General features: G+C 40.3%; 1 protein-coding gene across 6 annotated transcripts in view; it reads left to right on the top strand.

The window, feature by feature from the left end:
- The window catches only part of SHROOM4 (shroom family member 4), a 204,178-nt gene that overhangs the window by 127,946 nt on the left and 48,331 nt on the right, over positions 1–27,901 (top strand). For 4 of the 6 annotated variants that reach the window (XM_084790227.1, XM_084790228.1, XM_084790232.1 and 1 more), the window contains one exon: positions 26,548–26,682. In XM_084790227.1, coding sequence (XP_084646353.1) covers positions 26,548–26,682 — 135 coding nt within the window. Of the gene's footprint in view, positions 1–21,430; positions 21,740–26,547; positions 26,683–27,901 lie in introns of those variants that run through there. The other 2 variants (XM_084790230.1, XM_084790231.1) reach the window with 2 other exon arrangements.

Genomic DNA, 27,901 nt, shown 5'->3' on the forward strand with positions numbered 1-27,901 from the left:
TTCACTAAAGTTGCTAAATGAACCAAACCTTAAACATTTAAAGTGGGGTTTTTTTTTTTTCACTAAATGGAAGAATCCTATAACCCCTAAAGACTTTGAGTATGCCTTCTTACAATATCACAGCTGCTTTAAGCCTAAACTTTAAACTTGGGTCCTGATGAGCTTGCCAACTCTGGATCTTAGAGCAAGTGTCAGGATCCCTTTGGGGAATTTGTCTCTGAGCTACCAGTTTTTTTGGACTTCAGGCCAGTTTCTATTTTGAGTGAAAGCTCCAATCTAGCCAGAGTGCATTGATTGCTTTCCAGCTAATCAAAGGGAAAGCATTAGTTGGCTGTTCTGGCATCTCCACGCAGCTAAAAATGATTATGTCTCTGGCTCCTAATGCAGCAATATATTCTTAATATATTCTTTCCCTTTTTTTCCTGTGATGAGGATGCAGAATATTTTTCAATTTTCCTAAGTATAAAGTTAATGTATATCTTTGAATGGTCTTTGAGAAGTTACATAGGGTAAGTTGCTTTTTTTCCTCTAAGGAAAGAACAGAAAAAATCAACCTCCCTTCTCATTAACTTAGTCATAAGAATGGTTTGTTTACATATAGCAAGGGTTCTTTATATGAGATTGTCTCTGTGCTTCAAGAAAAGACTTCCTAAAATCCATATGACTGTTGGAGAGGACAGAACACTTTGAAAACAAATTTACAGACTAATTTTGATTAGTGCATGTTATAAGAGATTAAGAAAGTTTCATTTGTAGTCATTCCCCTCTCTTTCTCCCTCTCCTTCTCCCTCACTGCCCCCCCCCATCCTGCTTGTTCTAGTTAAGTTTGCTATTGCTGTCATGAAACACCATAACCAAAAGCAAGTTGAGGAGGAACAGGTTTGTTGGGCTTACACTACCAGATTAGAGTTCATCACTGACCACAGGACATCAGGACAGGAGCTCAAGGAGGGCAGGAGCCTAGAGGCAGCAGAGGATACAGAGGCCATGGAGAGGTGCTGTTTGCCAGAGTGTTCCCCATGGTTTGCTCTGCCTGCTTTCTTACAGAACTCTGGATCGCTGGCCCAGGGGTGGCACCACTCACAATGGGCTGGGCCCTGCTACATCAATCACTAATTAGGAAACTATGCTAGTTCTGTCCATTTGCCTGCAAATTTCAAGATTTTCTTTTTTTTAATAGCTGAATAGTATTCCATTGTGTAAATGTATCACAGTTTCTTTATCCATTCCTCAGTTGAGGGACATCTGAGTTGTTTCCAGTTTCTGCCTGTTATGAATAAGGCTGCTATGAACATAGGTGAGCAAATGTTCTTAGTGTGTGGTGGAACATGTTTCAGGTATATGCCCAGGAGTGGTATAGCTGGGTCTTGAGATAGCCCTATTCCCAAATTTCTGAGAAAGCACCAGATTGATTTACAAAGTGGTTGTACAAGTTTGCACTCTCATTAGCAATGAAGGAGTGTTCTTCACCAGCATGTGCTGTTACTTGAGTTTTTTATCTTAGCCATTCTGAATCTCGGAGCTGTTTTGATTTGCATTTTCCTGATAACTAAGGAGGTTGAGCATTTCTTTAAGTGTTTCTCAGCCATTTGATATTCCTCTGTTGAGAATTCTCTGTTAAACTCTGAGCCCCATTTCTCAATTGGGTTATTTGGTTTGGTGGTGTTTAATTTCTTGAGTTCTTTATATATTTTGGATATTAGACCTTTGTCAGATGTAGGGTTGGTGAAGATCTTTTCCCTGTCTGTAGGCTGTTGCTTTATTCTCTTGACAGTGTCACCTGCCTTACAGAAGCTTCTCAGCCTCATGAGGTCCCATTTATTAATTGTCGACCTTAAGGCCTGGGCTGATGTGTTCTGTTCAGGAAGTTGTCTCTTGTGCCAATGACTTCAAGGCTCTTCCCCACTTTTTCTTCTAACAGATTTAGTGTGTCTGGTTTTATGTTGAGGTCTTTAATCCACTTGGACTTGAGTTTTGTGCACGGTGATTAAATGATCATCTTGAGTGAGTTAACCTAGACCCAGAAAGATACACATGGTATATACTCACTTACAGTTGAACACTAGCCCAACATGAGTGTCCTCTGAGAGTCTTCACTCAGCGGGGTATCAGGACAGATGCTGGGACTTGTTATTGGGACCCTAGGTAAGAGTGGTATGGGAGAATGGGGAGACAGAAGGACCCAGAGGGTCCAGGAACCCTATAAGAAGACCATCAAGGCTGGTGGATCTGGACTCAGGGGGGGCCTGCACAAACTGCCATACCAACCAAGGACAATTTATGCAGTAAACCTAGACCCCTTATTCAGATCTAGCCAATGGACAGTGCATTCTCCACACTTGTGTGGGGAGCAGGGACTGACTCTGACATGAACTCTGGTGCCCCCTATTTGACCACTTCCCCATTGTGGGGAGGCCTGATGACACTCAGAGGAAGGAGAAGCAGGCTATCCAGATGAGATCTGATAGGCTGTGATCGTATGTTGGAGGAGGAGGTCCCCTTCTGTCACAGACCTAGGGGAGGGGATTGGGTGAAAGAGGGAAGGAGGGAGGAACAGGCAGATACAAGTGAGGGGATAACAACTGAGATGTAATCTGAATAATAAAATTTAATAAATAAATAATAAATAAATAAAAGAACCTATGCTACAGGCTTATCTACAGCCTGCTTTTAAGTAAGCATATTCTCATCTGAGGCTCCCTTTTCTCTGATGACTCTAGCTTATGTCAAGTTAACCTAAGACTAGCCAGCACATTGCCCCCACCCCTCTCACTTCCTATTTATATGTGATTCTTTGTTACCTTGTCTTTTCTGGAAAAGTTGAAGGTTAAATAAAGGAAAATTTGAGGATGAGTAGGAGAACATATTCTTGAAGCAATGCGGAGAATGAATGATCTTTTATATATGATTCAGAAAGGCCGTTATAATGAATCTTCCAGAAGAGGAAGAATTTCAAGGAGCCCCTTTTGTGCCACAGTAAGCATCCATCACAAAAATGTGTGTGTGTGACATTAACACTGACATTGGCCATTAGTTTGTCACAGCTGGACTAAGAAAGTAGCTTTGTATTATCTGTGTGTATTATCCAAGGATAGGAAGAGTTTGCTTTGCCAGAGACCTTGTTAGATCATCTAACACAATAATGAAGCTTAACCAGGACTCAGAATGGATGTCACTTGTCTAAGGCCATGCAGCTAATAACTGGTAGAGCTGCAGTTCAAATCTAATACTTGTGTTTGTACCCATCTCTTCCCCACTCTATAGATATTGCTGAAATTCCAGTTACCAAGACTACCGTAATTCTGTATCTCATTGAAATAATCAGCCCAGAACCAACAGCTGGTTTAAAGGTGTTAAGAGTCTTGTCCTCAAACATTTGAATGTAGAATGAAAGGGTTTTATCCCCAAGGAACTTTCCAATTTAATATTAAGGAGGATTAGCAAGAACTCAGATTACTTTAGATTTAATAGACTCTCTGTAAATGTTAGCTCTGCCCCGCTATTCCCCACTTGCTATGGATCAGTTACGGTGCTAGTAGCTTGTAGCTCTCAAGTGCATCATTTTATTTAGTTGTCATGCCTGTCTTTTGGGGGATAGGAATGAATGCCCCCTTGCTTCATAGATGAGATTAGTTCCAAAGGAATGGATGAGGTGACATGTCCACTCCCTTCCAGCCAAATGCATCTGGCTTTATATCTAGTATGTCCTCTGGAGCCACATAAGTTGGTACTTAACCCACTTCTGTCTCGGTAATATTTTCAAAAACTTTAAATTGAATATTTAGATGAGTTCTTAAAAACTTCTTGTATCAATTTACAAATCCTTAGGCTATGCATGCACTCTCGCTTGCCTTCCCCTGCGAAGGTTATCCTCAGCAGTAAGCTTGTATGAGCCCAGAGTGAAAGCGTAAATTAGTCTGAGCTAATAATTGATTCCTTGCATGTTACTCAGGCTTTAGCTTTGCCTTGACCTAGAGTGCCCTCCAGTCTCCACAGAAGACTGAACTGAGTTAATTGGCTTTTGGATGGGGTTAGAGTGAAGGTTCTAGGCAAGGGACTACTTAACCACTGAACCAGTATGATTGCTGCTGCTTCCATTATGAGGCATCTGTTGGGTGAAGGCATTTTCTTTTTCTGAGCAGAGGCTAAGTCAGCCTCAGCCAATAGCAAAACATTATTACTTCTATTCTGCACTCCTGTCGTATCTTTGGGATGTGCTCTGTTTAATAATGTGTGCATTAGGAGATACACAAAACATGCTTTTTAATCTAGTCTTTTTCTCCCAGTAGATTTAGATGGCCTCCAAAGAATGTGTTTGTGTACATGTATATATTTTACACCAAGTATCACTGGGGAAAAAATGACATCTCATCATTTGTGGATTATTACTTTGGTGGAACAAAATGTCCCTTAAGTGATGATATATCTAATCTGTATTGTAAAATATTAATTCACATTATATGTGTATGTTTTCATTTCAGGTACCTTTAATAGGGAAATGTATTCCAGTAGATTGGTTTGCAGAGTTTCTAAATAATAAGTACCAATAAAGGAAAACATCTAAATTGTGCATATTTGAGAGTCAATTACATGTCAATTAACCTTATGTACTTTTGTCATAATTCTTCCTATTATCATTTTCCATGGGTGTCAAACAATTCATTTTGGAACAAAAGATTCAAGATTCATAATTATGAATGTTAATATAGCGCACTACGGATCTCATCTTCCTTTGTTTATTTCAGGAACACAAAGATACTTTTTCTGATTATTCATAGTAACTGTAATTATACACTAAATGTAAGAGGAGGTGTATTCATGGCTTACCTATTTTCTTAATTTGTGTTTTTACATCAAATATATAAAAAGTAATGTGCATCATTCAAGTAATAACAATGGAGATCCTGTTTTAAAAAGTAAACATGAATGAAAGAAATCTGTATTTTGTGACTAGAGCACTGGACTTGGGTTTTAAGTGCAGTCTCTAGGCAGTGAGTGGAAATAGTAGAAATACTGTGAGAAAGTTTTTACCCATCACATGGTTTCACCTTTGTGGCACTTAAAAGCAGTGCTTCTCACCTGATAGGTATCTGACAAGCAATAAATTGCCACTTCATGAAAAAGTGCTAGACCAGTACCTGATACTGAGGGCATGCATATATATCACATTTGTGATTAAAAACAAAGCAAATGTACTTCCAAAATTAATTCACAAATGATCTCTATCAATTTCTCAACGTATGATTTCCATTTATAAGTCATTTTTCTAGTACTTAGCGTGTATTTTAAACAGTGTGATGGGGAATAGGTGGGAATAATATGTCCTAGCCCCACCCCATATTCGAGTTCAAAGAGATTATATACGTGTGTGTGTGTGTGTGTGTGTGTGTGTGTGTGTGTGTGTGTGTGTGTTGAGTTGAATAGGATGGAAATAAGAGAAGGTGGGAGGAATGAATAGTTCCAACAAGTTGTATACCAATGTCAGATCGCCTAATAACAGGGGCTTCAAAGATAACCTTAGTTGCTAAGTGCACTTCCTGCTCATCCAGAGTTCAATTCCCAGCTTTTATGTTGGGTGGCTCATAGCAACCTCTCACTCCAGTACCAGGGGATCCAATGCCCCTGTCCACCTCAGATACCCAGACACTAGCATTCATGTGCATGTGTCTCAAGACAAAATGAACATTTCAAAGAACAAACAATAGCAAATAAATAAAGGATTTAGTGAGGCAAATAATAGGTGTATTGGATAATTTCAAAAGTTAGAGGAAGGAAACAGTACTATGTTCACAGGAAACGACAGGGATGTTGGCTTTAAGGTTTTTGTAAACTCGTAAAGATAGGATGGAGAGTACTCAGGGTTTCAGGAATATTAAGGAGGTCAGGGAGAAGTGACAAATCAATGGAACAATCCATAGTAGACTCACAGAAGCAAGATTTCCTTCGTTGGCAGGAGGAAAGCCACCTGGGATTGTGAGTTGGTGAATGAAGAAAGAAATCGACACTTATAGGATATTGGAGTGACCATAATTAGATGTAGGCTGCTCGGGTGTCACGGTTGCCTATACAGAGAAAGGAATGGTGACAATTACAATGGGGAGGATGAGTTAATGAGGGGAGATGCCTTACACCCACCACCTGGTGACCAATTCATTGTAAGTGCTAAAGAAAAAGAGTAATATACAGTGACTGCAAAGGTTTAGTCAGATCTTTAAGGGTTTAAAACAAACAAACAAAACCCTGAAAACATAAAATAGGAAGCTGTGGGATTGGTATCTACTTTTGTCTGGTTTTAAATTTTACTTTGTGGTGAATGGTTTTCCGTGTGTGTGTGTGTGTGTGTGTGTGTGTGTGATATGTGGTGGTATACTATATATGTAAAATATGTGTCTGTATATGTGGATAAATGGATGGTTACAGAGATCCAACTGGAACCTGTGAAATAAATATGTGTTGTAGTGTTTTGGTGAGAGACTAGAACTAAAGATTTTCCTCCACCTGCATATTGCTGTTACCAAGATAATCTGAATCCCACTTAAATATGGGCAAATGGTCCTTTCGTTCTTCACATACAATCTGACTTTAAAATTTCATGTTCTTCCAAGTACTAATGCCATTCCTTTCACAATGAAACCTCTTTAACTCTCAAAACGTAGTCTTAGATTCATTGTCTCTATCTCCTCCCTTCCCGATTTCTCATTACTTCTGCTCATACTCTTTCCTGTGGCACTCTGCTCTGTATTGGTTCTAAGATGAATGCGTGACTCCCAGCTTGATAAAAACACCAAAGATTATCTTTCTTTGTTTTCCAATGAATATTTTTCATCAGCATAGTAAAGTAAGGGAAGGAACTTTACCACTTATATTAGAACTGTGATCAAGTCATCTGTCTGTTGGATGATTTTCAACAAGTTAGTTAATCACCATTTTTATCTATAAAATGAGGATGATCTACCTTATATAACTGTACAATAAATGACACACTGCAAGAAACCATATAGAGATAGTATTTGATTCATAAGTATTAGTTTATTCAGTGCAACAAGATACTTTTTAAACATTTCTTTCTGGAAATTTCTTCCATTTAATTATCATGAGAATTCTTTCTCCTTCTTTCCATCCTATTTACCTTGAACTTTTTTCCCTTTAATTTGTCTCTGAGCCACTGTGTGCCCCAAAGTAATGACCCTGAAGCTTAAGTGCACCTTTGATTCCACCAGAGGACTATGAAATGCATTTTCCACTCTCTTCTCTCCATAATTTTTAATTCATAGAGACTCAATATGTTCTCGGGCAATGATGATGTTGCTGATCTGAGAATAGAACCTTAAAACGGTTAGGGATTCATCACAGAGCCAGTCTTAATCTATGAGATTATATGACTGATGACTCCCAGTCGCTGTGATTTGCAACCTTATGTTATCTCCAAAACACATCATGATCAAGCACGCCCTGCCTGATTCTTAAGTATATATATATGAGACTTGTCAGAAACAGTCTATAGTGAGAAAGAATAATAATGGAGAACAGGACCAGTCTTGTTGAAAGACATCATAAAACTCTAATAATTCAAAAACTTTGGTACTGGCATGTAAAGAAACAGATCAATGAGCCATAATTAATTCTGGAAATTGATCCAGAAACATCATTTAGCATAGTCATTATTCTGTGTCTGTAGGTTCCGCAACTTCAGACCTACTCAACCAGAATTTGCATTTTAAAGAGCTCACTTGGCAATGCCCTTGAGGGCTTAAAGGGCAGCATAGATCTAACAAACTGTTGGTGGAAGTGCAGATTGTATAGCCTCTTTGGATTTTAATGGACTTTTATTACCTCAGTCACATAACCTAAGATCCAGAGTTCCATGTGCAGAACTGTGTCTGAGAGATGTAATCAGATATATGGTTGAAGAAATACAAGGATATTCTTTGCAGTTAATTTCTAGTAGCAAAAAGTTAGAAATGACCTCAATATTCATTATTTATATTGTATGGAAATTTCAATGAACTACTACACAGTTACTAAAATATTTTTAAAAATATTTTAATATATGAAATAATCTCCAAGATACATTACTGAATACAAACAGCAAGAATTCAGCCAGTATTGTATACTTTCTCTGTTCAATTATTATAACTGTCATTTTAGAGATAATAAGTGAAGAGGAGCTGTTAACTAACAGAACCAAGGCCACAGAGTTAAAGAAGACGAATTCAACTCCAGACACTCTGGTTCTTTTTTTTTTTTTTAACTTTTTATTGATTATTTGAGAGTTTCATAGCACGTACCCTAGCCCTTCTTATCTCTTCATCCCCTCATAATCCACCCTTTGCCCTTGCAACCTCCCCCCAAAATGAAAACCATACAAATAAATGAACAAACACCCAACAGCAACAGTAACAACAAAAACAAAGCATGGAAAACACCTCATCGTGGAAGCTGTAGTGTGTCACAGTGTGTGCCACACTCTAGCCCTCTGTGCACACATCTTCGCTTGCAAATGCTCATTGCAATGAGCCGTTGGTCTGGACTGAGGTCTCTGGCATCTGTGACAGCCTCTGTATTGGATCCTCATCCAGACTCCCCCCTGTTATCCTGTTGTTGCCCTGTGTCATGGAGATCCTGCAGCTTTGGATCAGCAGGACTGGCCCTTCCACATGCTTCAGGAGATCCTAGATTAGGGATGTTGGGATAGGCCAACTCAAAGCCCTGGATCTGGGCCTGGGTGGTAGCTGAGCTGGTCAGCTCATTGGCTCTTCCTTATCTGCACCACCAGGGTGAGCTCCCCAGCACTGCTCTGGCTAGGCCACCTGATGCCACCATCATCAGGAGGCAGGTCAGCTCTCCAGAGGAAGTATTCTTAACTACTGAGCCATCACTTTAGCCTTTCTTCTTTTCTTATTGTTTTTAGGTTTGAGTACAAAGTATTGGACTTCATAATGGACTTTGTGTGTGTGTGTGTGTGTGTGTGTGTGTGTGTGTGTGTGTGTGTGTGTGTGTCTCGCTGAACTTTGTTCTGCTTTGTTCTCCTCTCCCATGGATTCTTCTCTCTTCTGCCCAGTTTCCTTTCTTCCCTCAGACAGCAATGTACATCATATTGGCGAACTGTCTTGTGGTGTATGAGTACACTGAGAAGTTGGCTTTGGAAGTGGGGCTGCACCTCCTATTTCAGACCCAAGCATATTTGTCCCAAAGTATCGCCTAAGACCTATAAATGTCTAGGGATGGGATGCTCCCCCAGTTCTGTGGCATCCCCGGGAAGAAAACAACACAAGAACCCGAGGGCAAAAGCATTGTGGCCCTGAGAACAACAAGAGGCTGACCTATTGCCAGCAGAAGTAACTATTGTTTATTTTAATGACACAACAGTGCCTGCTGTGGGAGAGAGAAGCTACAAACTCAGCCATGAGAAGCTCAGCCATGGAGAGAAAAATCAATTTAGAATCCAGCCAACTGCCTCCACTTTCCTAGTCAATTTTTTTCTGGATGTTATGAGCTCCCAGTTTGATGGTGTTACCTTCATGCTATTACTTGTTCTGCCAAGGTCTCTCTCTGTGGGAACTCAGCTGCGTGGAGCTTTCCCAGTCAGTTTCTGATCCATGTTTTGAGCACTCATTTTGATGATACTTTGATATCTGTCTATCTATCATCTATCTGTCTGTCGGTCTATCTGTCTATCTATCTATCTATCTATCTATCTATCTACCATCTATCTATCACTTACTATTTATTCTTGAGCTTTGGCTTACTGTTTACCTAATAAACTCACTCTCGCAAAACCAGCAGTACTGCTACCATAGGTCTTTTTCTGAACCATCCAATGCAGTATGCCTTCTGTTTCTTATAAGGTATCTTGCCATGGGGCTGGAGCAATGGCTTGGTTGGTTGAGTGTTTGCTGTGTGAGCATGAGAACCTAAGTTTGATTCACAGCACTTATGTTGAAAGCTAGGCCCCGTGGCAAATGCAGTAAAACACCCTCACAACAGACTACGCCTCTCCACCCTCAATTCTGCTCTTCCATCTCTCTCCATAATATTCAAGCTACTCCACTTCTCTTTCTCTCCTGTCTGACCACTACATACTCACACATTGGGGTGGCTCCCTCTGCAAACCAGCCACATGGCTGCAAGGCCCTGGGGTGATATCCTCCATCCATGCTGTGTAACATGGTGGCAAGCGGGTATCTATGGCCCACCTGTGTTGTACACTGGAGGGCAGGTCTCTTGGTGGCATTGTGGTCCACAGGTCTCTGTCTGTCTTCCTTCTCTCATACTGCACTACCTGAATTTGATTTAATTTTTATGTGTCCTAGGCTTAGGCCACCAAGCCAGGCATCAAGGTAGGATGAACAAAAGACTGGCATCTGCTCTGCCCTGACTGATATAAGAACAACGCCACCAAAAATGTGTCTCTTTGCCCATTGCCAGGGGGAGAGCTGTTTTTTTGAAGAGGAAGGAGCAAGGAAGTTATCAGTCTGGCTATGAATTAACAATACTCCCTCCTTAGCTTTCCACATTGCTGGGACTAGAGACAAGTGTGCGTGCCACTATACCTATTTGAAATTATGTTTTTAATCTTGTATCATATTGCTGCTTGGTCGAATATATTTTTAAAGGAATGTGGAACTCCTGTTTCATTATATGTAGCTTCTTACAGTTTGAATGATTTGCTTTCTATAAGTATTGCTTTTTAAAAATCAGGACAGTTTATAAATCAACTGACCTAAAGCCACAGTTTCTTTGCTGATGCAGATTACAGGTTGAATACTAAGACGTCTGGTACTCGTTCTGGGCTCTTTTTCTTTACACCTCACATCTAGGGTCAGGTGTACTATTTTATTCTCTTTCTTCTGCTATAATGACTATCATAAATGGGATTGTTGATATAGAAAATGAATTCATTTTTTTATAGTTCTGAAGGCTGGGCTGTCTTGGGTTAAAGGGCTGCCTCAAGGGAAGGACTTGTTGGTAGTACTCTGGGCAGTACTCTGTGACAAAATAGAGCAAGCCTTGTAGTTTAGGTCACTGAGGTGTTTTCTTTTTAACATTTTAAATTTTTTTCTTATATTACATCCAAGCCTCAGTTTCCTGTGCCTCCTTTCCCTGAGCGCCAACCCTTCTGCTCTCTCCCAAATTACTCCTTCTCCAGTTTCCTTCAGAAAAGGGCAAGACATGCAGCAATATCAACTCAGTATGGCATATATAATGCTAGGTACATCCCCTCATATTAAAGCTGAAAGGGGCAATCCAGTAGGAAAAAAAGGGTCCCGAAAGCAGGCAAAAGGGTCAGAGACATCCCCCACTGCCACTATTAGGAGTCCCACAAGAACACCAAGCTACACAACCATAACTTATATGCAGGGGGCCTAGGTCTGACCCATGCAGGTTGCCTGACTGTAGGTTCAGTCTCTCTGAGTCCCCTATGAGGCCAGGTTAGTTGTAGAGCACTGATTTTATAAATAGACCAATGGAAGCATTATGGCCCTCCATGCCTTATCTAATCCTAATTTCTCTGAAAGGCCCTACCTCCAAATACCAACAGAAGAGTAACTTGAGGATTAAGTACCATAATCAGATTATACATACATATATATATGTATGTAGGTGCATATATGTATATACATATGTATATATGTATATGTACACACACACAGATTTTCTCAAAACAGAGTTTCTCTGTATAGCCTTAGCTTTCCTAAATCACTTTGTAGACCAGGCTGGCCTCGAACTCACAGAGATTCGCCTGCCTCTGCCTCCCAAGTGTGAGTGCTGGGATTATGGGCCTGTGCCACTATGCCAGGCTTAAAAATATTTTATTTATTTGCATATAATGGGAGAATGGGTGCCTACATAGTCCAGAAGAGGATACCAGATTCTCTGGAGTTGGAGTTACAGGTGGTTGCAAACCATCCAGTGCAGGTACTAGGAACAGAACCCTGGTCTTCTGTAGGAGAAGCAAGTGCTCTTAACAACTGAGCAGCTATCAACTGCAAATAGCTTCTTGGTTAGGGATGAGACTTTATGCCTACTTCCTTGTCTGGGATTTTGTCTAGTATGAATTTGTGCAAGTTTTGTGCATGTTGTCACAGTAAACCTTCTGTAGACTTACAAAGTTCTCACTGAAGACCTCAAAAGTGTAAAGAATGATCACATACTTCTACAGGTGGTCCATAGGTGACAGAGCCTGGGGTCACAGCCAAAGTAGGTGATACTACCTGGTTGGGGTGCTCAGAACTTGTGTATCTCTGACAGCAGGGGTAATGTCATGTTGGGGATGGGGGGGGCCCTATCTAGGGATGGTGCACAGGAGGCTTGGTCCTCGGATGATGGACAAAGAAGGTCTTAATGAAAATTATTGTAATGTATGAAGATACTACAAGAAAACCTGATTGTGTAGAGTTAGTATAGTAATAAAATAATATAGAAAATTAGATTTTTAAATTAACATGCAAAATGTCTTGTCTGATTATGATAGTTTTTCATATATGTATATCATTCTGCTTAGCTCATATTTATGTCCCTGTGACCACCTCTTGTCCTACTGGTCCCTGTCTTCTCCACAATAGACCCTCTTTCTACTTTCATCATATGTGCATGTGTGTGTTTCTGTGTGATAAAATATATATCATCTTTGATACATCATACCTCATATATATATATTCTGGGTATATTCAACATCTGAAAGAATACATGTATTTGTTTCCCTCTCTGCATTATGCTTTTTTGATGTGACTTCTCTTCTAGTATTTTGGGTATTACAAACTTCTATGAATAAAAGATGTCTCTGCAGCTAGTTTCATCAAAGCTACAGTGGAGACTTTTCTTGAAGATCCATCAAAATCCCTAGGACTGGTATAAAAACAATTATTTATTTTCATGATAAACTCTGACATAATTGCTGTAAAAACTATCTTTCATTTGCACAAAAGACTATGCCGTAATTGGTGAAAGAACAATCTTTCATTTACATGAAGAGCTGAGCCATAATTGGTGCAGCAAACTTTTGTTTACATTGAAGGGCTGAAATGATTGGACAGAGAGAACCTATTTGCATAAAAAACTGCTATGGTTGGTGAACATACAATCCTTCATTTGCATGAAGCATTGGCCTGTGTTTATTATAGGTATAACCCTTCATAGTCATGAAAAACTGTACTTGGTTAATACAAATACATTTGATGCAACGATCCCTTTGGTCACATAAGCAACAATTTTTGACTTAGCTTTCAAGTCAGCTAGGAGACACTGTCCTGTGCCTCTCCTTGCTGATGTATCATTAGGCCTATTTCCAGGGTTCTCTCCAATAATTTTTTCTTACTTTTTAAAACTAGTTTTAAAAGCTTCATATGCAAAGTAATTGGTTTTATTATTATATTTTACACACACATCATTGTGCTCTGCTCGCATCCACTCCCCTGTATGTGTTTAGGTTTTCTGTTATATGCAAAATATTCAATACCATCAAATCAAGGCTTTGCATATGAGAGAAAACTATATAATGCTTGTCTTTCTTCTCCTCTCCAATTATTCATTCTTGTTATTTTCTCTTTCTTTTTTATTAGTCCTTTCCCTCCCCCAAATAGTCTCCTTTCTATTTGTGTGTGTGTGTGTGTGTGTGTGTGTGTGTGTGTGTGTGTTACTCTAGATTCCACATTTGTAAATATTTCTCTTTCTGAATATGGATTGTGTACTTTTCATAGTAGTCTCCAGTTTTATGTCCATTTCCCCCATGTTTGTTTTTACTCTTTCGATATTCAGTTTTCCTTGCACCCTTTCTCATGAAGAGGCTTTTCCTCAATGTTTGCTTTTGGCCCCTCTTTCAAATCTCAAATGGATGTAGCAGCGTGAATTTAATTCTGCGGCCTTTACATTAGTCTGTGTATCTATTTCTGTGCGGTGCTTTGGCTGTTTGCATTACTGTATCTCTGTAGTGTGACTTGAACCAGGTAGTGTAATATCTTCAGCGTTGCCCTTTCTGTTCTGGCCGGCTTTGCCTAGCTGGGATCTTTTATGCTTCCGTGTGAATTTTAAGATTTGTTTTCCTAGTTGTTTAAAGAATGTCATTAGCATTTCAGGAGGAATTGAACTAAACTCTAGGCACTTTGGGGTAACAGCTATTTTCACAATATTCTTCCTATCTTTCTGAGCCTGTTATATATGGGATTTGTTTCCCTTAGATTTCCTTCTCAAGATATTTGTTGTTGGCATGTAGAAAATCTAGTAGTTTTGTATGGTGGCTTTCAGTCTGATACTTTGCTGAAATTATTTATCAGATATTAGATGTTTCTTACCGAGTCTTGAAGCTCTTATAAGTATAGTATAATTTTATCTGCAAACAAGTAGAATTTGACTTCTTCTTTTCTTATTTATATCCCATCTATTTCTTTCTCTTGCCTGTTTTACTGTAACTAAAATTTCATATATTTTATTAGCAACATTATTAGGAACTTTGTTGTATCTTGAAATAATCATTTCATTCTTTGCTTATGTATTATTTATATGTGTTATATTATCCTTATATCCTTGGAAATACAACCAACTTGTGCCATGATATGTAATGTTTTTTTAAGTCTCATGTATTGAGATTTTTGTGTCTGTGTTCATAAGGGAACATGGTCTATAGTTTTCTTTTTTGTTGTTGTGTTCTTATATCACACAATAATGCCGGCTTCATAGAATTACTTTGATTGTGTTCCTTCACTTTCTGTTTTGTAAACCAGTATTAGTGTTCCTTAAAGGTTTTGCAGAATTTGAAAAAGGGCAAGGGGCATACATGGTGTAGATGGAAGAAGGAACTGGTGTAAATAATATTAAAATATATTTTTAATTCCAGAAATCCAAAATATCAGCAGTATGATTATGTAGTCCTCACAAATTTTGTTGTTATTTTGTTGAGAATCCTATAAGAAAGTAGGCTTTTTTTTTCACGTAGAATCTCATTATATATTCTTGGTTGGTCTGAAGCTTAAAAATTTCCTGCCACCACAGAGACTTAAGTTACATCTTAAATGTTTTTAAATGCTCTAATCACACGCGCGTGCATGCGCGCACACGCACACACATACACACACACACACAACCTCTATAATGTAATCAATGTATTAATTATCATAATTTAAGCATTAATGTTTGCATATGTAAATCATCAGGAATCCAATAAAAATGTAAAATGTGTATTTGTCAACTGAATTTTATAATGCTACAAAAGAAAGATAATCGCAGAAATGGAAAGCTTAATAAACTACAAGTTTGGAAATACTTCAGACTTCAGGAATTCCCAGGGGTTTTCAGAGACTATTGTTCAACCAGGTGAGGCCTCCCAGGGAAGTCTTGTATATGGAAATTGCTTGTTAGCCCATATGTCCCTCTGACAAAAACAGTTGTGACCCAGAAATTGCTTTTGTAGTTCTGAAGCCTTCTTTATCAAAGAGAAGTCCATTCCTACCCCTAGAGGCCAAGAACTTTTCAAACAGCTGTTGTCTATTAATGTATTTAGCACTGACAGCAGAAGGGAGACTCCCAGCCTACCTTAGAGGGCAAGATTCCACATCTGTCTAAGCAGCAAGAGCCAATGGCCATCACTAGTACTTTGAAAAGCAATTTGAATATCTGTTCCAAAATGTGTGGTCGAGTAAAGGGCCTCAAGCTTGAACATGCATACATGTACCAGAATCACATTGAGAGCTCCTAGAAACATAGGGTAGTGCCTTCCTCTTGGTTTCCAATTCCTAAGTTCTGAAGTGGGACCTCTGGATTTTTATTTCTCATATACCTCTAGGAGATGCTAATACTGGTGTTTTAGAAAAGCCTCTGAAAAACACTGTTTATGGGGAAAACACAGACAGTTGTCTAAAATATATCTTACATGATTTACTTTTAAGTGTTTGAAATCCAAGTGTCTTCTTTTCTAAAGTAGTATCCATGAGGTCATTGTGAGGGTTTTATTCTTTTTCTACATATACATTTATATTATTACACATAAATACAATAAACTACCTAAAGCAAGAAGAACCACAAAACAATCAGGAATTATAAAATGTTACATTCATGGTGTTTTGGCTATTTGTATTTGGCCACCTTGAAGAGAGCATCTTTCCTATCTTGGTGAGTCTAAAATTCTGAATGTAAATCAATATCTATCACATCTCGTCTCTATCAACTTAAAGCATCTATCTAGACCTAAAAACATCATAACCCCTAAACAACTAAGCTTAATTGTAAGACTAAACTATCTGGTCTTCAACTCCATCAGAGACCTGAGAAGGAATAAAATTAATTACCCAAGTTAACAGGAAGTGCAGGTTAGCAGCATCCAAAATGGAAAAAAACAATGACAGAGACAGTTTGCTGCCTGAACAGTCACCCAAAACTCTCTATAATGTTGAAGCATCGTCTTCAGACAGGGTAAGCAAGTCCTCAATAGTTCCTGCCTCACAAATATGTTTGTCAGATATATACTGTGAGGTTTTTATTGGGATCATGTTTATGAAACTTCCTCATGGACAACAAATACTGTATACAAGTATTAGCTGGTGGACAGCTTCATACTTGATGCAGACTTCATGTGTCTGATCTTCAGCCCACAGAGCATGGCTCTGATACTGACCTCTGTGTAATTTCCCCCTTTTCTGCTACTTTGCCTCCCCTAAAACGTTCTCCTTATTCTTCCAGCCTTGGTCTGATCTTACAGCAACTACCAGTTCTCAATGTTAGTGCTGTGTGTAAAAACTTGTCAGAGGATGTAGCTAAGGAATTGGGCTAGTGCTTTGTGTATGTGATATGATCCATGTATATATGATAAAAAATGTGATATATATATGATCCAAAATGATAGAAAGGTGATATCTGTCTTTCTGCATTGAACTTATTTCACTTAATATAATAATCTCCAGTTGCATCCATTTGTAGTAAATTACAAACTTCTATTCTTCATTATAAATGAATTATGCGCCACAATTTATTTATCCATACATCTATTGATGATATGATGAATGGATAATAATGATACCTATTCTGACTGGAGTGAATCTTCCTTTAAAGATTATGCCAATATCACTGAAAGTTGTGTTTTATTGCTTTGTCTTCCTTCTTTTCATTCTGCCTGAAGAATAGCTGCTCTGTGGGGAACTGCTTTCAGCTCTCATTCCTTTATGTCCACTCATCATTGGCACTCATATCCACCACAATAGCCTGCCCTCTGTAGCTATTGACCGCATATCCATATCCTGTCCATGCCCTGCTATGTTGCTTGCTAGGCATGCCTGACTATAAAGTTTTCTAGATTAGTAATGTCATCATTCCACGGGTGCTTCAAAGCCATCTCCTTCCCCTCCTCCCTATCTAATGAGTTCTTTAATCCTGCTGATTCTCATCTATTTCCTTTCTGCTTCATCACTACTGTTATTGTTTGACTTGGGCCATTCATCATATTTGTTACGCTAGCCTACCCACTTCTCCAAGCCTGCAGCAGTTATCTACATAATTTCTCTTGTGAATGGATGTGAGAACAGCTTTTCTGAATATTGCTTGTGCCGTATTTCTTTCGTGCTTTGGAATTCCCAAGGCCTGTCTCTTGCCTATGGGATTAGCCAGTGCTTTCATCTGATGCTCAAGAAATTCTAATGCTATAAACTTCTCTCAGCATCATTTTAGTCCTCCAAATTTGCACGAAGTCCTCTAGCCCATTGGTGTAGTTACCTCCTTCTAACTATTTTAGACAAAAAAAGTACACCCATGATTTTAAGATTACACTGTGAAATTAAAATGATAGAAACAAAAGGTCAAATCTAACTGGGTCCCTTAAACCTTCACTAAAATAGACCAAATATTTGGACACAAAGCATCTCTCAACAAATACAGCAAAAATGAAATAATTCCTTACATCTGCTCTTAACCAGAGTAGAGTAAGCCTAGATATAAAACAATATAAACCGCATAAAGTACATATTGTCATGGAGATTGAACAACACTTACTTGAATAATGAATGGGTAACTGAAGAATCACCAAAAGAATTTAAATTTTCCCAGAGTTGAATAAAAATGTAAATGCAACACACCCAACTCTTAACAGGATAAAATGAAGATAGTCCTAAGAAGAAAACTTGTAGGGGAGACTGCAGTAGAGATGTATTGTATAAGAGAATAATAATAAGCATAAAAACCTGAAAAGGCCCAAATAAACAATGGCTAAACAATGTTGTACAGATGAACAGGGAATTCACACACCTGAGTGCGCAGGAACACAAGACCTGTGCAAGATCAAACCAAAGAAAATTCCAGCATTCGTGTGTGAAGAGGTTACAAAATTCCACCTCCCGGTGAAGGTTTATTTGCAACTGATGGCTGATGGGAGAAAATAAATTTTCTTCAGGGATGTAGCCCTTAAGATGCTGCTCCATGCTCTAACGGGTGGCCCTACCTCCATGCATTTATGGGTAGTACCAAGTGGGCTCGGTGAGTTTACAGAAAAAGAACACATGAAATTTAGAGTAAATAATGGTGGGTAGGAAAGGGGAAGAACTGGAGGGGAGGAAATGGAGGTGTATATGATCATAGCATTATATGCATGTATGATATTTTCAAACAATAAAAAAGAATTTTAAAATTAAATCTATCTATCTATCTATCTATCTATCTATCTATCTATCTATCTATCTCTATCTCCCCGCCCCCCAATTGGATCAGGTCTTTGATAAAGAAGGGATCTGAATCACTAGGCTGCAATGTCCCCCAGCCAGCTGTCTAGTAGGGAAAGGCCTTCAGAGCTCCGTGTCTCTCCATGGCCAAGCCTTTCCCCTTCTCTGTCAGATAAACAAGCCATGTATTGTTCTGCACTGCACTGCCCCGCCCCCCTGCATCTGTAGGCTTCTCTTCCTGCCTAGTGGGCCAGGATGTGCTTGGCCTTCTTCATGTGTTGAAGGTGGAATGTACTATTTGTGGGGTGACTGAAAGAGCCACAGAAAGTAAACAGAGCTAATCAAGGACACTCTTTTGTGCTTTGCCTTATCCAAACACTTTGAGAAGAGGAAAGAGTCCACGCGGCATTATGGCCAGGCTACAATCTCAAATAATAGGGGTCACATTTTCTTCTTGCCCTGGGTGGGAAAGAGACGTGGGTCCCTTTTTGATTGTCATCTCCTATCCACTGCCTGTAAAGGGTTTACTGAACCAAGAACAAAGACAGGAGATGCTGTAAAAATATATCAAGACCACAGCTGACTGGCGTAGCTGGAGATTAATGCCTCCCAGAATCATTCCCTCCCCTCACCCATCAGAACAGTCTTTAGAAGACCTCTTTTGGGAGACAGCTTCTGACTGACCTGACACTTCTCACTGCGTGTACCTACCATCCTCCTACTCCAGGCTGAGTTCTTGTCTTGATTCTCAAAAAAAAAAAAAAAAAAGTGCCTTCCTCCAAGCATAGGAGATTATATCATATTATCTGGAACTCTCTACTCCACTAAGCAACCTTTATTAGTCACCACATTTTCTAACCTCTGGAAAATCCCATAACCGGCCAAACGATTGCTTGAGTTCTTATCTTACCTTCCCTTGCCCAAGGATTCCTCTGCATATGTGCCCACCTGCATAGCACCTCACCTGGGGACTATCTGACCTTCCTACTCTCACTGCCTCCCTACCTCATAGCCACTCCCAAGAACATGCTTCTCCCTCTAGTCATGGTTCAGCCTCCGTGTTAGTACCCAGACCTAGGGCTCAACAAACATCATCAGATAAGCGCTTGCGTGGGCCAGGGGCACTGAATGAAAAACGAAAGATATTTGGTGACCAGAAGATGAGGAAAAACTAAGCCTGAGTATTGAAGTGAGAATAAACTAGTTTTTCTTTGTAATTTTGTTTGTTTGTTTGTTTGGAATGGGGATTATTTGCCCAGTATATTGCTACGTTTGTGGTCATCACAGGAACAGGAGCAGGGTCATGTAGAGCTCTTTAGAATGTCATAGCCTTATCCCTGTTCTAAATCACAGTCTGATACCCCATGACCCCCTATACCCAATGAAGTTTGACAAGTGATGATTGTGAGTACTAGGTCTAACTTTGAGCCTTCTCTTAACTGGAGCTTTCTCATCCACCTCTGGTTGCACTGAAGAACCCCATTTTCTTGCTACTAGTAGCACCGTGTGCATTGTTCTTTTTGGTTAAACTTAATATTAACAGCATATATCATTTTCAAGTGCCCATTACATGCCAATTGTACTTTATAGATGAGGAACTTGAAATTCTGTGCCATTCACTAAGCCAAGAAAGACTATTTGAAGTAAAGTCAAGGTTCCGAGTCAGAGCCATATTCCCCATAAACTTAGCCCTACAATGGTACTTTTATAAATCGGTAAACTTCTGTGAGGTACAGAGGAATGCAAGAGGAAGGGACTAATTTCCCCAGAGAGGAAAGGCCCTAGCATACTTTTTGTCTTGAGGGAGCTTGCATAAGCCCTCATGGGGACCGTAAATTACCGGAATTGAAGCCAGAGGCCAAGGGAAATTGGAGTAGGGATCAAGTTAATTATGATGGCAAAGCCCTAACTTGACATCCCTAAGAAAAATGCAATTCTGATACCTGGGCCTCTGGCCTTCAGGACATAACAAATGTTTACTAGAATGCTCTAGGTTCTGGCCAGCACATTGGTCAGTAGGAAATTACTAGGAATGTCAGGCTTGGATCTATGACCACTACAATATGTAATGCCGTAAGTGCAAGGATCACTCGTGGAAACTGAGCTCTGAGCTCATTTTAGTTTTCAGAGAAGAAATAGAAGCCCACAGAAGGTATGGTTGCCAGAGTTTAGAGTAAATTGTTAGAAGATCCGGGAATGCTCCCTAGTGCCACTATTCTAGCATTGATAATAAGCTCCTTTTCTGGAATTGGAGTATTTAGTGTGAAATTAAGTCTTCTTTGGAAAGGAACAGATGCTCAGAGTTGTATGTTGGAAGTTAAAGCCTGGAATGTTCATAAACTTTTGTTCCCAGAAGGACCTCTACCTTGAAAAAGGTTTAAGTCAGTGGTCCCCAGTTTTATAAAAATAAGCTATAGTGCCATTTCTTTAGACCTGGAGGCTGCTAAGCCTGGCTGAGTTCTCCTTTCCTGGGGCCCTGAGGACCTGCGGAGATGGCTGGGTGGGGTCAACTCAGTCCAGGAAGTGCAGGAATTCTTTTAAGTGTATGCGTCTGGGGTGTTTTTCTCTCTCATTTACGTGTATTTTTAAAAATTCTTTTTAGACACCCTCTTTATCTTTCCCAAACATCATTTCCTTACTCCTTTCCTGAGTTCTAGCTGTAGCCAGGGGCCCAGTTTCCTTATTGGTCTCTGAGCTGTGGAGGGGATGGGCTAGGGCACAGAGGAGGTAGGAGTTAGGAACAGGCTGGGGGAGGGTTGCTGCTGGAACTGCCTTTCCTCCTTCTCTCTGCCACTAGGGCGCTGGCTGGTTCCTGGAGCAGCGCCTTCACTCTCAGCCAGGCCTTGACACTGGAAGACATTCTCTAAGGCTGTGGCCACAGAAAAACCCAAGCAGGCTGATATTGGCTGTGCCTTGGAGTCTCCATGAACTCCTTGGATGACTATTAGGATCTTGGGCTGCTGACCTCACACAACAGGAGGTGTTAAGTAGAGGGCTGATGATCCCCAGCTAAGAGAAGACACTGGAATGGCTGATGGTGAGAGTGTGTAGCTGGATACTCCAGTCTCCCATAAGCCCTCTCTCCTCTCAGAGCAACTTCCATGGTAGGTAGTGCCTCAGTGTCCAACTTCTGTCTCCTGCTGCTGTCTTGCTTCAGTGTCTTGGTTTTCTCCCTAAGGCAGGCATTTGAGGTTAGTGGCCTATAGAATTTGTTCAGTAACAATGCCTTACCCAGCTTTAGGGCAAAAGATGCCGGTTTTAGTCATCCCCATAAGTTGCGTTGGGCGGCATGATTGATGCTTGAGCTTCTCTTACACGGCCTGTCTCTCACCCCGCACCCCCACCCCTTCTATACTGGAGGGGATGCTTTTAAGTCTAGAACCACCGGGACCTCCTTTTTCTTACTGCCTCTCAAGGTATGCTTATGTCAAGCCTTATGTATAGGAACTCTCTGAGACAGCCATTTGGGCAGGAGGGGCTATATGGTATCCTAGAAAAACCTTGCAGGTCTGAGTTATTTTTCCTTCAAAATGATGGTTTGTGTGAGCCTTTGTGAAGCAAGGCTTGCTTGTGGAAGTCGGAAGAGGCTCTCACTTTCTACCTTTATGTGGGCTCTGGGAATTCAACTAAGGGTCTTAGGCTTCTATGGCAAGTGCTTTACCTACTGACCCACCTGGCTAGCCCGAGATCTGAATTTTGATCATAATTCTAACCACCAATCTGTTAACCCGCTGTGTGTTTCTGACAAATAATTTAAGCTTTCTCTATCTCTCTTTCTTCATTGATGATAAGATGATAATAGTTCTTGCTTCTTTAGGTCTGTGTATTGTAGTGTGGTTAGGGAGGGGGTATGAGGGAGGGAGGGGGAGGGTGGGACTGGATGCCGACAAGGGAGGGGGCTACAATCAGGATGTAAAGTGAACAAATTAAAAATAAAAAGATCTAGCTGCACAACTCTTGGATATACCCAAAGGACTTTAAATCCTACTACAGAGACAATTGCTCATCCATGTTTATCTGTGCTCTTTTAATAATAGCCAGAAATTGGATACAACCTATCTGTCCATCCACAGATGAATGGATGATGAAAATGTAGCACATTTACGCAATGGAATACTACTCAGATTTTAATAAAAAGTCATAAAATTCACAGATAAAAATAGTTCTTGCACATGATGTTGAAGTAAGGATTAAATCAGCTTATGCTTAGGAAATATTTGGTATCTGACATAGCCTCAGTGTTCAGTAGAGTTCCCTGTTGTTTCTTTTTTTATTGTTGTTCTTGTTTTATAAGTTTGTAGAATGTCTGTGTCAGGTACTATGCTAATTGATTCCACACATGGAACTGCATCATTTATTCCAGGCCATAACTCCTGAGAATAGATGGCCAGCATCCCCATCTTACATATAAAGAATATATAACCCAAGCTCTAGCGGTGTGGTAGAATACTAGCCTGGCATACATGGCCTAGGTTCCAGCCCAACTTTTTTGCCCCAAGTAAAAGTCAGTACCTCCGAAAATGCCTTGGCTAGGGTTACACAACTAGTATTTGAATACAAGTATGGGCTGAGTCTAGACAATTCACAGATGATAATAGGTCAGGTATAGGGCTCTATGGAGTGATTCTTCTCTTTCTTAAGCTGAAGTTAAATGGCACTGGATCTGGCTCCAATTCTCCCTACTGAGATTTCCTTCCTCCAGGCCTTTTTTTCCTTAGTGTCTCTGAAGCCCTCACTATATTCCTTGGTCTCCTTTGGGACTATTTTCTACTACCGGAGAGACTCAAGAGAGTAAAGGGCCAAATAAGTTAGTGTTTTAAGTATAGCTAGGGAGTTGTATAGCAGAGCCTTGATAAAAGTTTCTCAAGCACGCTTGGCAGGAAGTACCCTTGAGCCATCTAAGAGGACAAGTTGAGCTAATAGCTAAAAGCCAGTATTATACTACGTGTTGTTTACTGACCGCTTGGCAAAACACTAGATGATTTATGATATGCTTTGAGAATACTTCTAATACCCATATTAACTTAGGTAGGTGAGAATAACTATTTCTAATTTCCATAATAACCTAGCCAGGTAAGAACCATTTCTAAAACAAAAAACAAAACAAAACAACAACAAAACCCAGTAATTCGGATGGTTTGACTGTTATAGATTATACATGTAAAATGCTCAGCTTTTTCTTCCCATTTCCTGGTGGCTTAGTATAGCTGTTAGGGCAAAGCTAATATGTATGTAATGCTGATAAGCAATACAGAGTAGCACATTATGATGGGCTAAATTACTTGAGATTGACTCCCTGGAGGAGATGACACTAGCAGTACTTGTTTATTTGCTTTAATTTGTATAATATTTACAGCCTCATGCCCATAAAGATGTACAAGTTAATGACCATTGGGAATATCTCCACTTTACTGCCATGGAAATGATAGTTCTGAGAAGTTTGACACTTACTGACAGCAGCAGAAGCTAGTAAGAGATAGAGATGGGATTTAAATCAGAGCAGTCCAATTACTGAGATAAATTCTATAAGAAAATGAACAACAGTAAAGGAGAGTGGGGAAAGACCAGAGCTAGCTACAGAGCATGATTAGAGCAGGGGGATTGAGCTGTGATACGATATAAAGACTTTACTTTGAAAGTCTGGTCTAGTTTACATTTCAAGAAGGACAGGGTAAGAAATTGGGAGCTAGTGAAGATTCTTGAGTAAAGAGTGTCCCTCTAATTTAGTTGTTATTTAGCCTGGTAAGATCTAAAAGCCATGACGAAGTAGAACAAAATATACTCTTTGGCAAGTGGACATAGTACGTTGAGCACAATGTTGAGGGCATGGACTAGAATTGAAAGGTAGTAGTGGCAGATTCTGGAAGGAGAGTTCTACCTCTATAAGGGTAACAAAATGGAGGAGATAGGGAAGAAAGAGAGAGAAAGGGGAAAGGGTAGATACATGGAGAGGACAGACAAGCCAAAAATACATCATAAAAGAAGGTTAAGAAAATAGTGGGTTAAACAATTGGGGACATCAGTGCTTTCTACTTCACATTGTAGACTCAGAAGAACCTCAGGAATCCTGGATATGAAAGAAGGTCCCAACAGAGCATGCGTTCCCCCATTTCATACCACAGTCTAAGTGCCTAGAAGCATCAAGGAGGTAGATACAGACCTGAAAGTACACATTCCTCCATCTGGGAGATGCTTGATAAGTATTTGTTGACCACATGACTTCAGGATGAGAGTAGCAGCAGGGGTCTTCCAACCCTCCAGCTTTGGGTGTGATATTCCAACCAAGCATAGAGCCCTCTGGAATCTATGTGATTATGAGGATGGGGCCTGACCGTAAATGTTAGCCACTACTTCTGATCTATGGCTCTGACCATTGACAACTGCCTTTCTCTGCCCTTCTTCCCATCACATCTCTCTCCTTGTCTGAGTCTGGCCTATTACCACTCAGTCTTACACCTCCGGTAAGGCCTGCTCCCCAGGACTACCTTCTTATTCTTTGTCTTTGTGCTACTCTGGGTCTTCAGAATTGTTGCATTTCCAGAAAGCTCATAATCCTCCCTCTTGATTCTGGCTACTGGCGCTCATGGGAAGTAGAGAATTCATTTATCCCACTGCATAGCAAGCTTTCTAATAGCAGGGGTTCTTGTCTGCACTATCAGTGCCCAATTTGGGGCCCATGAATAAATCAGTAAGTAACCAATCATCTAGACAACACTCGATTACCTACTTACTTAGTATATGTTTGTCTCAGAATCATTTGTTTACATAGAATCCATTGTATATTTCTGTAAGCTATCTCATACTTTCTTCCCTTCTGACATTTGTTTATCCCTCTGTCATCTCTCTTTGTCTCTTGCATCTGCCTGGCTCTTCTGCACCCTCTCCCCATCTCTATATTCCACACCTCTTGTTCTCTCATCTCTATGACTTCCTTCTGCTGCTTCTATTGTCCCTCCCCCCAGTCATCTCTTTATGTCCTAGTTCTACTGTGTCCTGAGTTATCTTCCCCATTTGTAGGGGTGACATCTAATCATGCGAAGTGTGCCAGTTGACATATGGATGGGTCTTGTATAAGCAAGTCAATGTAACAGTTGCAATTGTAGGATTTAGCACCAGACAGAACCTCTGGTTATATTGGGAGACTTGGCCACAGACCTGTTTCCAGTTATTCATCCCTGGCTTGCTAAACAGCCCATCTTCTGTCATCCTAGCCTATTCCTACTCTGTCCTTTTTCTCCTCACAAGAGTTTGGACTCTTTGCCATGACTTGGCCTACTAGTTCAAGTATCTGACTTCTGTGGGTCTGTGCCTAGCTTAACCTTCACTCTCTAGGGGCATTTATGATAGTTTATTTCAGTTGGCTCTCTTTCATGAATCTTCAAACTTTCAAGGGTATAGACTGTGTTTGACTCATGGCTGTACCCCCAGAAGTACATGTATTTTACAAGACATACAGTAAACACACAATAAATGCTTAGAATGAATGAAGAAAATTTGAACTCCAATGCTGATTTGTTGATGCGTCTTATCTACTTGCCTACTTTTGCCAATAAAAATGAAAAGATGGGTCATATTAATATTTTTCCTTCAAAGACAAATGCAGCTAGGCTTGCAGCAACTCATGCATAGTCCACAAATATTTATTGACCATGTACTGTATGTTAATCGTTAGTGTTCATATTTGGATATGTTAATGAACAAAACATTTCTATTGAAGCAGGCATTTTATGTCTCCAGGAATCATCCATAGGATAAAAAAGAATTTGAGTAGTAGAGTCGAGGGGGGACACTTATTTGTCCACACTAGCTCCTTGTAAGATAATCTAGCCCATTGAATGGCAAGAGGGGGTAGGGACGGAAGTTGCTTGGGAAGTGATTTCAGCACTGACTTCCTGGCTCTTTCTTGCTGTAGGAGAAACACCCCTGTCAGTAGGCCGCACTCATGGCATGTGGCCAAGCTGTTGGAGGGGTGCCCTGAAGCGGCCACCACCATGCATTTCCCTTCTGAAGCCTTCAGTTTATCCTGGCATTCCGGTTGCAATACAAGGTGAGTCTAGGAGTCTCTCCTCAAGGTGGGGCTGGAGAATGGACAGCCTGGCCACTGTCCTCCTCTGATCTTGTCCCTACTGGATGTTTTAGGGCTGGCGACGTATAACAGAAAGTGGCAAGGCCGTCTAGAGTCCCTGGGTTCTTATCTAATTATATAGCTAACAGGCAAGCACCACTCTTTGAGGTTGCATCTTTACTTCTTGATAGTGGTTCCTCCAAGCAGTACATTTGCATCACAAAGACAACCATTCTGCTCTGATTCTTATCTGATTTCTCTAGTTATTCTGTCTTGTATTCTTTTCTTGATTCCTAGGGAGGCAGTCTCCTTTGTCTCTAATCATACACTAGGAACTTTCTCTGAAGTTCATTGTCTCTATAGAATCTCCAGAGCAGGGACCTCCCCATGTCACAGGCTCTAGCTCACCGCAAGGAGTTTGGTGTTGTCCATTTTTATTGAAACAGCTACCTAAGGGACAAACTAATTGTTGATTGGGTTTTTTTTTCTCCCCCAGTCTCAGAGACAGCCAAAGTGTAGTCCTCAGCTGCATTGCCCCTTCAGTAATCAAATCTTCCCTCTAAGAGGGGGTTCTTATGGTGGGGGCTTAAGGAAGCTAAAACTAAAGGGATGAGTTTTGTATTGGAAGCTAAGGACTCACAGAGAATGAATACACAGAAATATATTCTAGATTTGGCTCCTGTCTGAGTGCATGCACGCCTGCATGTATTCCACCTAGCTCAGAGTCAAGCGAGCAGAGAGGTTAAGACCACGCAGTGAGCAAGAATATAAGGGGAAACTGGTCTAGAGTTCTCATGAGATGCTGTTACAGCCCAGGTGTATCTTTCTTTCTAAGAGCAGCCTGTGACCTCTGAGGTTCTAGGCACATATAGTTAATGGCATTTCTTGGCTCAGTCTGGCTTTGTGTGTGGGAAATGGTACTTAACATTCAAAATGATGTCTTATCCTTGTTCTTCCTGGTGTGATTTTGCTGTTGGGAGATAAGGGAGACATGGATGAGCATTGCCCACCCTTATATCATTTGTAGTAGTAGAAAGGCTACTGATACAGCAACAAGTGAGAGCAGCTACTGCCCCATAGTGATGCCTAGGCGTGGTTTCTTATCTGATTTCCCCTATGCAGCAGCACTCTGGCAGAGAGTGTTCTTAGGGAGGAGCTAAGGCTTTGGGCCGAGAGAGCTCTGGGTTCCAGTTGCAGCTCA

The sequence above is a fragment of the Acomys minous genome (assembly GCF_964271855.1).
Source record: "Acomys minous genome assembly, chromosome: 7".
Classification (NCBI taxonomy): Eukaryota; Metazoa; Chordata; class Mammalia; order Rodentia; family Muridae; genus Acomys; species Acomys minous.